This window comes from Dipodomys merriami, unplaced genomic scaffold (genome assembly GCF_024711535.1).
Source record: "Dipodomys merriami isolate MVZ:Mamm:240054 unplaced genomic scaffold, mDipMer1.0.p SCAF_263, whole genome shotgun sequence".
Taxonomy (NCBI): Eukaryota; Metazoa; Chordata; class Mammalia; order Rodentia; family Heteromyidae; genus Dipodomys; species Dipodomys merriami.
In genome coordinates this window covers 1,483,257-1,498,605 of record NW_027204082.1, presented here as the reverse complement: position 1 = coordinate 1,498,605, position 15,349 = coordinate 1,483,257, and the positions used below count along the sequence as shown (strand labels likewise).

The 15,349-nt window shown below is 42.4% G+C and overlaps 1 protein-coding gene across 2 annotated transcripts in view; it reads right to left on the bottom strand.

Annotated features, from left to right (window-relative positions):
- Positions 1 to 15,349, bottom strand: part of LOC138837143 (thrombospondin-4) — a 75,684-nt gene that overhangs the window by 10,800 nt on the left and 49,535 nt on the right. For both annotated transcript variants that reach the window (XM_070035941.1, XM_070035942.1), the window contains 10 exons: positions 13,038 to 13,146; positions 12,650 to 12,732; positions 12,303 to 12,354; positions 11,909 to 12,111; positions 9,853 to 9,990; positions 7,395 to 7,463; positions 6,277 to 6,429; positions 1,669 to 1,773; positions 1,352 to 1,459; positions 516 to 675 (listed from right to left, as the gene is read on the bottom strand). In XM_070035941.1, coding sequence (XP_069892042.1) covers positions 516 to 675; positions 1,352 to 1,459; positions 1,669 to 1,773; positions 6,277 to 6,429; positions 7,395 to 7,463; positions 9,853 to 9,990; positions 11,909 to 12,111; positions 12,303 to 12,354; positions 12,650 to 12,732; positions 13,038 to 13,146 — 1,180 coding nt within the window. The remainder of the gene's footprint in view (positions 1 to 515; positions 676 to 1,351; positions 1,460 to 1,668; positions 1,774 to 6,276; positions 6,430 to 7,394; positions 7,464 to 9,852; positions 9,991 to 11,908; positions 12,112 to 12,302; positions 12,355 to 12,649; positions 12,733 to 13,037; positions 13,147 to 15,349) is intronic.

Here is a 15,349-nt window from a genome sequence, read left to right as displayed (position 1 = left end):
TGCCTCCAAGGGGTAGCCCTGGCCCTGATCAAAGCTCATCTCCCTCGTCTTGGATCACAAAGGGTATTGAGGACTGGAAAGAGGAATGGCCTGGGAAGGCAGATGCTCTGCAAAAACACCACCATGCCATCACACTGCTGAAAGGGATGCTAACAGAGTGTCTGGAAATGGTACAGAGTCCCAGAAACATCGGGGTTATTAAACAGGACTATGTACTGTCTTCTTCCATAGGAACAAGCCAAATACAGGCCAAAGTGAATCACTGCACAGTTCTGTTTCTACATTTGACAGAGGACACAGAAAAGGGGACAACTTTGGGGGGAGAGGAGTAGTTGAGGAGGTGGGAGGGAAGGGATGGTAGGGGAAACACAAAGGAGGGGGTAACAATGTTCAATAGGAAATGGACTCATTACCCTACTCATGTAACTGTAACCCCTCTGTAGTATCTTTACAATAAAAAATTAAGAAAAGAAAAGGGGCAAATAAATCCCCGGGGAAGACAGCGAAGCACCCACCGTCCCCGTCCATGTCATCGTCGCAGGCGTCTCCTTTGCCGTCCCCATCCGTGTCTCTCTGGTCGTTATTGAGGACAGTCCTGCAGTTGTCACAGGCATCCCCAAAGATGTCTTTGTCACTGTTCCTTTGGTCCACATTGTGGGTCAGGACACAATTATCCTGAAAAAAGAGGCAGTGGGACACTTATGCAGACTTCTACTGCATTCATCCCCCCACTGTTACGAATGGTCAGAGCTTTGGTAACTACATCTGTCAGGTGTGTGTGTGTGTGTGTGTGTGTGTGTGTGTGTGTGTGTGTGTGTGTGTGTGTGTGTGTGTGTGTGTGTGTGTGTGTGTGCCCCTATATATACATATATACACACTTTTTGGCCCATCTTGCTTTGAACTGCAGTCTTCAGATGTTAATCTCTTGAGTAGTTAGGATTGCAAGCATGAGCCAAAGGTACCTGGCTGTCAGTTGTATATTTTATTTGACCATTGCAGGGCTTGGACTCAGACCTTGGGCACTGTCCCTGAGCTCTTTTGCTTAAGGTTAGTGCTCTACCACTTTGAGCCAAGCACCACTTTTGGTTTTCTGGTGGTTAATTCGAGATAAGAGTCTCACAGCCTTTCCTGTGCAGGCTGGCTTCAGCCTCCTGAGTAGCTAGGATTACAGGAGTGAGCCACTAGCACCCGGCTCAGCTGTACGTTTGTGAATCTTATAGGCGAATGAATTGCAGTGTGGGGACACAGGCATGGAGATAACATTTGGGATGATTAACAGTTCACTTCATGGGCTTTCCTCCACAGTCCTGGCATGTGGCATTTTTGCAGGCCCTCCCCACAAAGCAGGTACCTGTTCATTTAGGATCCCATCTCCATCAGCATCCTCATCGCAAGCATCTCCAATGCCATCTCCATCTGCATCTTCCTGGCCGGAGTTCGGTACATACTTGCAGTTATCCTACATGGGAAACAGGTCCATGACATCCTGTATATTTGTCTCATTTCAAAAACTATTCCTGCTCCCCAAACTGATGGTGGCTGCCTGGCTTTAATGCAGCTCTTAAAAATATAATTTAAGTGGGATGTGCGAAACCTCTACTTCCTGTAAGATATAGGTTTTGAAAGGCCTCAGCCTTTGTGTACTTTTCCCCTGCTTGTCCTCCTTACCTTTTTGCAGTTCCTGGCAGAGCATGGAAGTTCTTCATCAGGGTAACTGTCAATGTCCACGTCCTTTCCGCAGACATAACCATCACCAGCCCAACCAACTCCACACTGTGAAAAGAAAGCCCATTAGAGCCCTGGAAAGCTGAGGCTGGCATTGGGGAAGGTGATCCACAGGACCTCTGCTTCACTATGAGCATCTTCTTGGGAAAGGCCTGGAGCCCAATAGTCTAGTCAAGTGGGATTTAAGAACGATTTAATGGACTGAGTGAGGTGGTTGACACCTCAGTCCCAGTTACGCAGAAGGCATACATACGAGAATCATGATCTAAGATAGCTGAGGCAGAAACTCGAGAGTCTATCTGAAAACTAACCTAAAGTATAAAGGCTAAGTGACATGTCACTTGTTAGTAGTGTAGTTAAACTAGGTAAGGCACCCAAACTTATAAGGTCCTGACTTCAAACCAGAGTATCAGATCAGAAACAGAAACAAATAGCCAGGTGTTGGTGGCTCATGCCTGTAATTCTAGCTCCTCAAGCTGAGGATTGCAGTTCAAAACCAGAATGGGCAGGAAAGTTCATGGCACTCTTCTCTCCAATTAATCACTAAAAAGATGGAAGTGGAGTTGAAGCTCGAATAGTGGAGCATCATCACTGAGCAAAAATGCTAAGGGACAGCCCTGGAACTGGCATGAACGATGAACAAAGAAACTATTGAATTTTCATTGGTTCCTAATTCAAAATGCTTAAAGGGAGATGGATAGAAAAATGGGTTGTCGCACCTGTGCCTAAGGCGACCAAGCAACCCACTGTCATCTAGAGCATCAGAGACAGTCTACAGAAACCATCAGCGCACTATATATTACGTCTGCTATCAATTGATACCACACATTTATATGTATATACTGGTCTGTACCTTAAAAAACCTATCTTGGAGCTCTTTTTGTATTTTTTTTCTGGTCCTGGGGCTTGAACTCAAGTCCTATGAACTGTCTCTGAGCTTCTTTTGCTCAAGGCTAGATTCTATCACTTGAGCCACAGTGCCACTTCCTCTTTTCATATTAGTTCATATAGACCATGGTTTCTAACACTTTTCCTATTTCTCACAATCCTTTTATAGATAATTCTGGTGCATTTGTCAATCTACATGTGTGCTAGTTTCATTGCCAGGAATTCCTGGTTCAGAGAGTTATCTGTATTTGTAATTTTGGGTTATGGTCCAAATATTCTTCATCTGATTGTCCAGTTTATGGCCACTCCTCTCCTTTTTCTTTGTTGTTGTTTGTATTGTTTTGAGACCGAGAATTGCTGGAGCTCAGGCTAGTCTCAAACTTATAATTCTCCTGGCTCAGCCCCACAAGTGCTGGGATTATAGGCATGCACCCACCATGCCCACTTATGTGTCATCTTGCATCATAATTGTATATCTGAATTGAACAGTGGATTAATTTCCACTAAAGAAAGAATCTTCCAAAGTACTTAGTCTCCATTCATACTCTTTTCTTCTAGCTGAAGATGGTCGTATGCATGCAGTACTAGATCTCTTTACCACCCCCTCCCTGGAGATGTCCAAATCCTAGACTTTGGGAATGGATTGTAGGAACTTTCTTCTGTACAAGGGCCCACTGCGGGCTTAATATGAGTCCACCTCAGGTTGTGGCTACTCTGTGGCTACCCACAGCAGTTGAGAGCAAGCATGTACTAACAGCAGAATAAGTGTGAGAATAGCAGCTGTTCTAAATTGGATTTTCTGTTTTTGGTTGTGAGCCTTGAACTCAGGGCTTGGGTGTTGCTCCTGAGCTCTTTTGCTTTAGGGTAGTTCTCTATCACTTTGAGCCACAGCACCACTTCCAGTTTTTGAGTAGTTAATTGGAGATAAGAGTCTCATGGGGACTTTTCTGCCTGGGCTGGCTTTGAACTGTGATCCTCAGATCTCAGCCTCCTGGGTAGTTAGGGTTACAGGCATAAGCCATCAGCACCCAGCTAAACTGGATTCTTTACTACCCTTGTATTTGTGCTTACAATGATGTTTTCAGGTCATCATTCCCCTATTTTGCAGAAGAATCAAGTAATCTAAGCCTGGGTCAGTGTCTTGACCAGGCTCTCAGAACTGGGAAATGTGACATTCTTTCTGTCCCTTGACTTTCGGTACCTGATTGACTTTGGCCACTTCCATGTGGCTAATGTGCGCTTTTGATTTTCCCTCTGATAATCCATATCCACAGTGGCCTACTGAAAGGGCAACTGATACGTCATGGAGAAAGGAAACCCTTTCAGAAGGGTGTTTGGAGGGTCTGAAAATGAGCCCATGCTCAAGGTGGGCTCTCCACGAGGGAACAGGCCAGATAGGAGAAGGAAGAGGGGGGAATGGACACACACACACACACACACACACACACACACACACACAGACACACACACAAGAATCATAAATGCAAAGGGAAGAAAAGTCAAACTGGGACAGGAGAGAAGATGGAAAGAATTTGAGAAAGACAGAGCCAAGGGGAAAAGCCACGTGAGCCTGTGAAATGTCCTGGCCTCTAATCACAGTAAGGTGAGTTCAGACTGGCCACTTCCTTGCCTGTCATCTGTGCTCCCTCTGCAGCCAGAATTAGAAAGCAGGGCTGGGAACAGAGCCCTCCCTTGCCCCAGCACCCCCTGCCCGCTCAGTGGTTTCGGCAGCACCTTTGCAGGGCCTGGATAGTTCAGTGGTGGGTTCTGGCTCCTGACTCATTTTAATGAGGAAAAAAAATTTCCTCTAGGAACAAATACATTTTTAATGAGACATTTTCTGGCAGATTAAATTATTTTAGTAGTCACACCGAGTTTATTAATCTTTTGCCATCTGTCATTGTGCCTTATTAGAAATTCAAAAGCATATTAAAAGACCCATCACCCATCCTCTTAGGGGAGTTATCAATTTGTTCACAGAAAATGAGGATTTAAGTACAGTTATGTACTTGGTTTTAATGAATACTTTTTTTAAAAATAAACACACCCAACTAACAAGAATTAAGGACATTGTGGGGTTTCTCCCCTCTGACACAGCACATTCCTTCAACCTGACCTTATTTCCGAATATTAGTACTGCCAGGAAAGACTGATTTTATTATATTTATTTTTTCTGTTTATTTTTGACTTTTCTTATTATTCCCATATGAAAAGTAATATACTTGCTGTAGAAAAGTTTCCAGGCAAGAAGGAAACCTAAATTTGAAGTATATATATAAAAAAGAGGGCTGGGCACTGGTAGCTCATACTTATAATCCTAGCTACTCAGGAGGCTTGAGATCTGCAACCCTGACAGGAAAGTCCATGAGACTCTTATCCCCAATAAACTACTCAGAAAAAGCTGGTAAGGCATAGCCTTGAGCACAGAGAAGCTGAGAGACAGGGTCCAGGCCCCAAACTCAAGCCCTAGGATCAGCGGGAGAGAGTGGGGGGGCGGGGGGAGGGAGAGAGACAGAGACAGAGAGAGACAGAGACAGAGACAGAAACAGAGGCAGAGGCAGAGGCAGAGGCAGAGACAGAGACAGAGACAGAGAGCCAGACAAATAACACAGACAGACAGACTAAGACAGAGACAGCAAAAGGAAGCTAGGCATGATGATGCATGCCTGTATTCTGAACATGCCTGTATTCTCAACTTAGAAGGTGGGGGCAGGGAGACCATGAGTTTAAGGTCAGCCCAAAGATAGTGAGTTCCTATCTCAAAAAACACATATAAACAGAAGGGTTGGGGATATAGCTCAAGTGGTAGAGAGCTAGTCTAGCCTGCACAATGCCCTAGGTTCAATTCCCAGCACTCCCTTGCCCCACACACCACACACAGGGGGGGATTCTAGAATCTACACTGCTGCCCAGAGAGGAGAGGACCACTGTAACTGAAGGGCCACCAGCTGCCCTAGAAGTGAGGAGGAAGTGAGCATCTGACGTCAGCTCACACATCAGTGCCCCTGATCCTCCTGGGACTTGGTAATGATGATGCCAAGGCCTTGCTCTGCACAGAGGGCCCAGCTTAGTTCAGACCCGCTGTCAGCTCATCTGGCTCAGATAGGCCCTAGGGATAGGAATATATAGAAGACTGGCCACACTCTTCCTCTGAGAGGAATACAAAAAATAGTGCTGTCACCTTCTTCCTACTACCTGCAGGAGACAGGTCTCTGAGTGTTTACCAGAGCCCATCGCCTCCTAGTTCTGCACTGTGACTCACCCCTAGGAGTGCTAGGCCTGATTGACACAGGATGTTGTAAGGGTCAGGACAGGTAGAAATGACGTGGATAGGGCAGGGGGCAATATGGTGGCTCCATCCCTACCCTGCTGCTGGCTCTATGGACCTTTCACCAGAGGTGGCTGGAAGTTGGGGTCCTATCATCCAAGCTAGCCTAAAGGATGGGGTGTTGCCACATGGCCAAGAAGGAGGAAAAAAGCAACTCAAGGTCAGAGGGCCATCAAACAGCTCCCCACAGAGCCGGGTGCCCGCTGACGCTACTTTCTGCCCCCACTCTGATTGCAGCATTTTCATTTTGCAGCACCTTGATCCTGAAGCAAGTTGAAATGGGAAGACTGTTTAAAATAGAGAAGGTAAAACGATCAAGTAAGCACATCACTTACCACACATGTCACATCCCCCTGCCTCTCTTCAATGCATTGTGCATTCACACTACAAGGGTTCAGTTCTGGATTTCTGCAGTTTCTTTCTGTTTTGCATCCTCTTGTCTGATCACCAGTGTACCCAGGTTTGCACGGCCCACAGCGATAAGATCCCTATAAAGGACCAAGATAAAACTATGAGTCAGGAGCTCACAGTGGCTGTGAGCCTAGAGCTGTTGTTTATTTTCCAATATACTCAGGGATGTCCTCAGCGATGCCAGGGTTGAGTGAAGCTCAGGCCTACCTCTCTGCTTACGTGCTTGTCTTACAAGATCATGTGCATGTTGATCAACCCATCATTAGACTGGATTCTGTGGCCAGCCATGGGCACAATAAAGGACAGACTTGAACACAAGTGTGTGTGTGTGTGTGTGTGTGTGTGTGTGTGTGTGTACACATATTTTCAACGTGTTTCTATTTTGTGTGTGTGTGGGGGTACTAGGGCTTCAAATCAAGTTCTCTCTATCTCTCCCTTGGCTTTTTCATTTAAGGCTGGCACTCGACCACTTAAGCCACAGCTCTACTTCTAACTTTTGCTGGTTAATTGAAGAAAGAGTCTCATAGACTTTTCTGCTTGTGCAGGCTTCAAACTGGGACCTTCAGATTTCAGCCTCCTGAGTAACTAGGAATACAGGTGTGAGCCACCAGCGCCCAGCAGGACTTTAATTTAATACAATTGCTTTTCAAAAGTTTTATGAAAATAAAGGATAATATTTGGGAATTGTATAGTCACTGAACACTGATCTGTTAATATAAACTAACAAAGTCCTTATATTTTTAAGGTACAAGGATAATATTTTATTGAATAAATAGTTATCTAACAGCACCATATTTCAATCTTCATAGAAAATACAATTCAAACTCAACATCTACAAAATTAGTCTTACATAAAAATTACTTGTGAAGTTACCCTTATAGTGAATGCATGTACAACCACACACTTTTGTCCTAATTCTGCCCACGTGTCCAGTGTCCCATGCATTTATGTTTGATGTGTGTTTGGGGTTCTGACCTTCAAGCACATACTTGTTTCAGTGTCAGACTCTGTGTTCATAGGAAGAGCCGTAGGAACTACTCACCAACGTATTAATACAGATAGAATTGAGAACACATGCTCCATTGCGACACTCATCCACATCGGTGCACACCTAGACAAAAGAGTGTAAAGAAGCTTTAGGGAGAGAGACCTGTGGCATAGACAGAGATGCACATAAGACATCTCTGTGTGAGTGAAGACAGAATTTCAGGTAGGATGTTGACTTGGGGTTGTTTAAGCCATCTGTGGGCATTTGTAGCATCTATGAGTAATCTAATTGCAAATGGACTTCATAGAATTTAAAGTAGCTCAGAAAAGACAACTTGTACAACTCACCTCCATAGCATTTTTAGTCAGTACAGGATTTATTATTTTTATCCTTTTATGAGACTCAGTGTTACTTCCTTGGAGAATTCTTCAATTCTGGAAAATTCTCTGCTTCTCTTCACTTTTATTATTTGTATTCCTTTTAAACTACCCTTAGACAAATATATATATATATATATATTTTTTTTTTTTTTTGGTTCGGTTGTGAGGCCTGAACTCTGGGCCTGGGTGCTGTCCCTCAGCTCTTCAGCTCAAGGATAGCACTCTACCACTTGAGCCACAGCACCACTTCTGGCTTTTTTCTTTTTGCTTATGTGGTGCTAAGGAATTGGACCCAGAGCCTCATGCATGCAAGGCAAACGTTCTACCACTGAGCCACCTTCCCAGCCCAGGACAAATAATTTTATTTTCATTACCATCCTCATTTGCCCTCCTGTTTATTTTTTCATATCTTTATTTTTCTGTGCTGTGTTCTCAAAGCATTCCTGAGGCTCATCGCTCAGCCTACGCACTCCTAGTTTGCTAGGTCGAATTTGTTTCACCACTTGTTGATCAGTAATTATTTTTCATTGATAAAAGTTTTATCAATGCTATTCAAATTTGTTTGGTTTTCTCACAATACTCAATTCTTTAATTATGATTATCCATTCCTTTTTTATCCATTTGTCCATTTAAGGTTAAACATTTCATGATTTGTCATAGTAGTTTCTTCATATGAATTGCTATTTATGAACCTATCCTTGTACCCTGACTTTTTGCATGGGCATTCCATTGTCCTTGCATTTCTTTGACTTTAGCCAGGGCATTTGGAGCTTTACTGCTTCAGTACTGGTTTTTTATGCTAATATTTTGGCATGTCTTTCTGCACTGTGTGTGTTAATACTGATTAGAAGCTCATAACTGTGTAAGGTATTAACTTGGTACTTTGCTTTGTGATAGGAAATTTTCATTTTTGCCAACTATGTCCTGAGGCTGAAGTCAAACTCCCTTGCATCTTAGAGATAGTAAAGTGTTTTTTTTTTTTTTTTGTCATTTCAATGTAACGAAGACAGTAATTCTCCGAGGCCTCTGGCTTTAGGCAGGCATGCTAAGTCTTTCTAAAGCTCCAGCACTGCATTTGCTATATCCAAGAAAGTGTTAAAACACCCATGCTCTTGCCACCTCTCAGCTTCAATTCATAGTACTAGCTTTTCTTCTTTGTTTCTAGAAGCCGCACCATTTCCTTTCATTTCTTTTGACCTTTGATAATGCATTAAAATTTGTCATCACATTTTAGCAAACTGGCTCCCTCTATTTCAGTTTGGTCTGCCATATTGCTGGGAATCAAGAGCATATATCAAGCCCAGTAAATTTCATGTTGTCTATTTTTCTTGGTTTAGTCAGTCTTGGAAATTTTGTCATTGGAAGAGAAGAAGAAAAACTTGAGGTCATTGGTCCCTGTCATTTCTCTGTGTCTAGCTTGACTCCTTTTTCTAGTATAAAAATGGTGCCCTCTACAACCCTTTGATAGGTAGTGAGGAAATAATGAACCCTTGGCCTTCTTCAAAGCTAATAATTTCCCTAAGGTAGTCAGATTTATTTATAGACCAACCATTTTAAAGGGCTGAACACATCAAAAAGAATTTCACAGTCAGTCAGTTAAATAATGACCAGGATATAGTAGAACATTTGGAAATAAATGGAGACTGTCATGAAGTACTCAGATGCTTTATGGCAATTTATAGCTTATATAAGGAAAAAGGTTTCCTTGGGGGATTATCTCTCTACTCTTGAAATCCTCTCATTTCTGAAATGGCTTCTGATTGGCAACAACATCTCTGTAAAAGGGACCTAATTTTTCAAAGCTTTTATTTGTTTTCCTGGTTCTCAACCTAATCTGCAGGACAAAATGTCCGAAGGCTCCCAGCAAAAGAAGTCTGAAATCATGCCATATACCTAGTGTTACCCATTTACTGTTTTTCTAGCAACACTCTATTATCCCAGCTTTCACAGCTACTTCTTTTCTAGACTTTATAAACATAGATCCTCAGAAATGCCTTGAAATTTCACAATTCACTCATTGTATACCCAAGCACTGGCTGCTGAAGGAGAGAGATGAAGGGGTCTGTTGAAGAGCTGGGAAATTGTTCGGATAAGATAGAAAATTAATAAAGAGCAGAAGAACTTCAGCCTACCTGCTTATTTGACTTAGCATAGTTGATCCCGACCCCCTGCACCATGGGCCCTGTGAAGCCCACTGGGCAGGCGTCACATCGGAAGCCAGGAGCCAAGTTCACACAGCGTACACCTGGGTAGCAGGGATGGTATTTACACTGAAAAAAAAAATTAGTCTTTAACCACATGAGGAAAACACTCTTGAACTTTCCCCTATCTATTTGCAGATGCGTGCATATATATATATATATATATATATATATATATATATATATATATATATATAAAATTTAATTTTTTTTTTGTCGGTTGTGTGGCCTGAACTCTGGGCCTGGGCGCTGTCCCTCAGCTCTTCAGCTCAAGGCTAGTGCTCTACCATTTGAGCCACAGAGCCACTTCCATCAACTATATTTTTGGTGGAAAAAATGATACAAGAGAATTAGGTTTCTGGGTTCATAGTTACCCACTGGACTTGAATGACCTCTCCAGGCAAGGGATGTCTTTTTTGGTGTGCTGGGTGCTGTCCCTGAGTTTTCAGTTTGTTTGTTTAAGGCTATCATTCTTATCACCTGAGCCACTTTCAGCTTTTTGCGGGTGAATTGGAGATAAGAATCTCATGGACTTTCCTGGCTGCACTGGCTTTGAACCATGATCCTCAGATGTCAGCCTCCTGAGTAGCTAGAATTTAGGCACCAGCTCTAGCCCTGGCTGAGGATTGCCTTTTAATAGACTTTGCTGTATTATAGAACAATAGCACATCAAAGTCAAAAGGATACTTACTTTTAATTTACCTTCTAATGTAGTAAGCTCCCCTGTGTTTTAATTTGGTTAATATATCCCTGGGAAAGTCCCATGCCTCTGGACCACCTGTCAACTTGTTTCTAGGTGACTACCAAAGCATCAGAGAGCCAACTCCTCCCATGGAAGACCTTGAGAAAACAGGAGGCTTCTTCAGTAAGACATGAGTCTCTGCCTTTGTCTGTGCCTCCTTCATGCCCTGTCCAACTCATAGCTATTCCAAGGCCCCTGCAGCCTGTGAGATAGGTCCCTACACTTACAAAAATTCAAACACCAACTTTAACTAATGTAAAAAAATGACCACTTCCTGTTCTTTCAAAAAGGAGAAAAATCCCAGCACACAGATGAAAGACAGATGCATTTTTGTGAAATACATGCAGATGACTCTTCGACTGAAGGATTACTAGACACTATTTTTTTTAGACAGAGTCTGGCTATGTAGCCCAGGCTGGTCCCAAGCTCATGATCCTCCTGACATCCCCAGAGCTGGGATTAATACTAGGGATGATCTTAATTAGTAATCAGCTGAGTGTCACTATGAGGCTGCAGGAACCTTGGCTATGGCTAGTCTCAGGTTCCTACATGCCCTCCTCCCCTCCACTTCTTTTATCCTTCCTCTGGTTGCTGGGACCCAGAAGCATGTTTTGGTGGCAACTTTGTTATCTGCTATGGATACAGCTTTGTGATCAGACTAGTGACTAGATAACCATGATCTTGACACATTTCCCATTCTGAGGCTCTGCCCAGAGATCATGCAGCCTGTATTGGCTATATGTGTTCTTATTGGCCCATTCTTGGCCACTTTTGTGCTACTCACAGGCTAAAGTCCTCCTCAACAGATCTTGCTGGTGTGAGATTTCCTCTGCTCTTCTGTTTTAAGAAGCTTGAAGAAAGCTATTCAAATTTCCAAAATATACCCTTGCACAGATCCTCCCCTTCCACCCTTTCAAAGACAGAGGAAAAGCAAATTTCTAATACAGATTGAAAAAAAAAAACCAACAATGAAGATGTTGCTACAATCACAGCACTGGAGCAACAAGGACTGGTAGAAATGTTAAAAATTTTTAAAAAGAGGAGAGTAGCAAACATGGCCACATCTGTGTGTCACACCTCCTTTACTCATTGGGTCTCAGTGTCTCCAAAGCTTCAAAAAGAGGGACTTTTTTCATGGATTCTGGAGAATGACCGAAGCCATCCCTCAGTCATTAGCCTGGTTTCCGGTTCCGTTCAGGACATGGCAGCTCTAGGGAGCCTCTACCCTGTGCACCTGAATGTTACCTCATCAACATCAGAGCAGACGATGCCATTGCCTGTGTAGCCCTCAGGGCAGGGCCCACACTGGAAGCCATCTCTAGTGTCGGTACATCGGACACCTCGGAAACATGGGTTGGAGTCACATCGCCGTGGAGGCCGAGTTGGAGGTGCTGGGGGTGCTGGGGGCACCAATGTGTTTGGGGTGGGAGACTGAAAGCTGAGAGGACCTAAGGGGAAATAAAACCCCAACAATCCGTATTCATCGCTAGGGAATTCAAAGGATATAAAATGAAGTACTGTTTCCCCATGAACTTTTCTTCCTTTCCTTCCAATGGTGCAGAGCTGCAGCCCTGTGGCCTCCCCTAAGCCCCCTCCCCTCCCCAAAGGTCTACTCCATCCCACTCAGAAAGTCACTTACCACAGGCCTGGCATTCAGCGATGGTGTTTCGTAAAAATGATGTTTCCTTGACCTTTACAAATGGACAGGGTGTGTGGAAAAGATTAGACAGGAATACCCAATAGAACTCAGGAATGAAAGAACCTATATATGGTGCACCAGCAGCCTTTGATGGCCTCTCCTCTACCTGGAGCCATGCAAGTATATCCCTCATCTGCAGAGCACTTCTGGCTGACCTCTGGGAAAGTGCGCTGAATGAGGCCACCAGCCTCTCTCCTTGTCTGTGCAGGCCCACAACTCCAACCTCATGTACAGATTTCTGCTCTGCTAAGGTGTTAGGTTTTCTCAGGGTAGATCCTGTTGGTTACCTGCTGTCTTAGAAGATCTTTCACCTCTGCAAGCAGCTGGTTTAGTTGTGTCATTTGACCCAAGAACTGTCGATTAAAGTCCCCTGTAGGAATAGCAAAAGGGAAAGAGCATCTAGCTAGTGACAGTCCAAACCAAATGATTCCCCAGACAATTACAACAAGGGGATTCAAAAATCTATGGTCTAGCCTCTGGCTAGTTAGTTCAAGTTCGTATAGGTTATAAACAAATGTAATGAAAAGATTCCTTGCTCTGGATGGTGCTAAAAGGGTTGGGTTTTGCAGATGCAGATGACAGTCTATCAATGGGTGATGGACCTAGCTCACTCAGAGGTTTTTGGCATTTGTCTTTGCTGATAAGAGGATGCGAACCCCCCACAGTAGCCCACACCTGTGCTTGTGGTGGCCAATGGTTCACTCTGCTGCAGGAAGCAATCTTGCAGGCTGGCTGCCTGGAACAGTGAGCCCCGTACCACCAGCTTCAGCTCTTCCAAGAAGTCCTGGAAAACAAACAAAAAGGCACATGTTTGCTTACCAGAGCTTTCTGCTACCATTCAATACCAATGTGCTTCTGGATTCACAAGACTCATAAAAGAGGAGCCCTGTATACTTGGATGCTGGCATCTTGCACGATTTTGTAGGTTCACATTTTTTCTAAAGCCTGTAGGCTCCATCCTTTTTTTGAGTGAAACAAATGTGGAACAAGCCAGTTGCCTGAGTAAACACTGTCATCTAATTTGGCCTGGGCACTCATCAAAATGGCCGAGAAAAGGAAAGGCTGTTTTCCATCATGGTAAATGAGTTATAGACTGTAATTATGATATTGGTTTTGAGCAGTATTGTTTTTAGGATACCTTGGCTCCAGGTTTTTGCAAAGCCTCTGATTTCCTTGGGCTATGAAAATGGAGAAACAGTACATTCTATGATCATTAGGCTGTTGGCACTGAATTTTTATATTATTGGTAGATATCAATCATTCATTATTTAGTCACAAAGTCAATTTCCTCATCCATTTATCTTGTAATGGCTTACTTGTACTCATTTTATTATATCTGTAAGTGTTCAAAAATGTTAACTGCTAATGTAAAGCTATCATCATTATTTTAGAAATGAGCATGCTCAAGATTTTCAGAGGAATTCTACTTTATGGCTTAGTCAAGTTAAGATTTATGCAATACATGCCATGTAACAGGTCCTGGCTTAGATGCTAGTCTAGATTCTTCATTGTGGGACCACAATGGAGTTGCAGCACCAAGTATTCTGAATGCTTAGAATATGTGGTCTGACACTTAAACTGATTGAATGAATGAATATGTGACTACCAAAACCAGCTGATAATCCAAGGAAGCAAAGATTTTGAGAAATGCTAATTAGTATAGTTCCCTGTTGACCTTGTGACTTCTAGAAACTTCTACAAACTGACTTATTTGGATATGGACACTAATTTCTGGTATGGTCAGTGACTAAATTTCTGACTGTCAATAAGATTTTCTTGGAGATATTTAGTTCAGAAAAGTTAAGTAGACTTTTCTATTATTTTTTTATGTATAAATTCATACTAATAATCTCTCTAGCTAGATGTGGTGGTTAATGTCTGTAATCCCTGCATCAAGGAAGTTGAGACATGAGGATCGTGAGTTTGAGACGGGTCTGGAGTACATAATAAGACCTTATTCCTCCTCAATTTCCCCTCAAAAAAAAAAGAGAAAAGAAAGGAAAAGAAAAAAAAATAAAGCAAATAAAACATTAACAAGCAAACAAAACCCCAAACCAAATTGCCATCTGTAAAACCAAACTAAAGCCAACCAAATCCTTCTTAGATTTTCATTTTCTTTGAATTTTTTGCTTCCTGTTGTTCAAACACCAAATTCTAGGATCAGATTCATAGTTTTTATATTAACATCTAAAATCTTGCTGCAATCCGACTTACAATGAAAGTCATTGCTTGCACACTGCTTCTTTGAACAAAGGCTACAGAGCAACTTGCATAAAGTACATGTAATGAAGTAATAAAATAGAAATGGAAAATAAAGATTGAGAAAAGACAGCAATATTATAGGTCATAACAGGCAAGCATAGTTACTGATTTGGGCATTGATTGCCATACCAGATAAAATTCAAGTATCATGACCAGATATAAATTATTGGAAAGGACGAAGACTACTAAATAAAGCACCTCCTAGCACAGAAATTCTCAAGCACTCTATGTCATGGCATGGTGGTGCACACTTCTAATCTTACTGCTCAGGATGTGTGAGTTCAAGGTCAATTTGGGCTATACAGTGAAAGCCTCAAACAAAACAAAACAAAACAAAAACAAGTTCTGTGGATGTAACTCAGTGGTGGAGACCATACATATTACAGTCAAGGTGCTAAGTTCTATTCCTAGCATTGCAAAAGATGTTTGTGGCAATTTCTATAGCAGATAAAATGGTATAATAAAGGTAACAACAATATCACCATTAAGTGAAATAAAATACAGAGGTGATGGAATTAAGCCTGATGTCCTTCCAAGACTTGTGAAAAAAAATCTCTTTTTCATGAAAAATGAATTAAAAAAATCATAGAAGAATAACTACTTCTTTGTAGCTATGCAATAAGAAGAGTTGACTCCAAAGGTTCTACATACAATCAAAAGCAAAAATGCTCAAATTTTGCTGTCTATTTGAACCAATATTTTAGAAAATAGTAATGTCTAGGTAC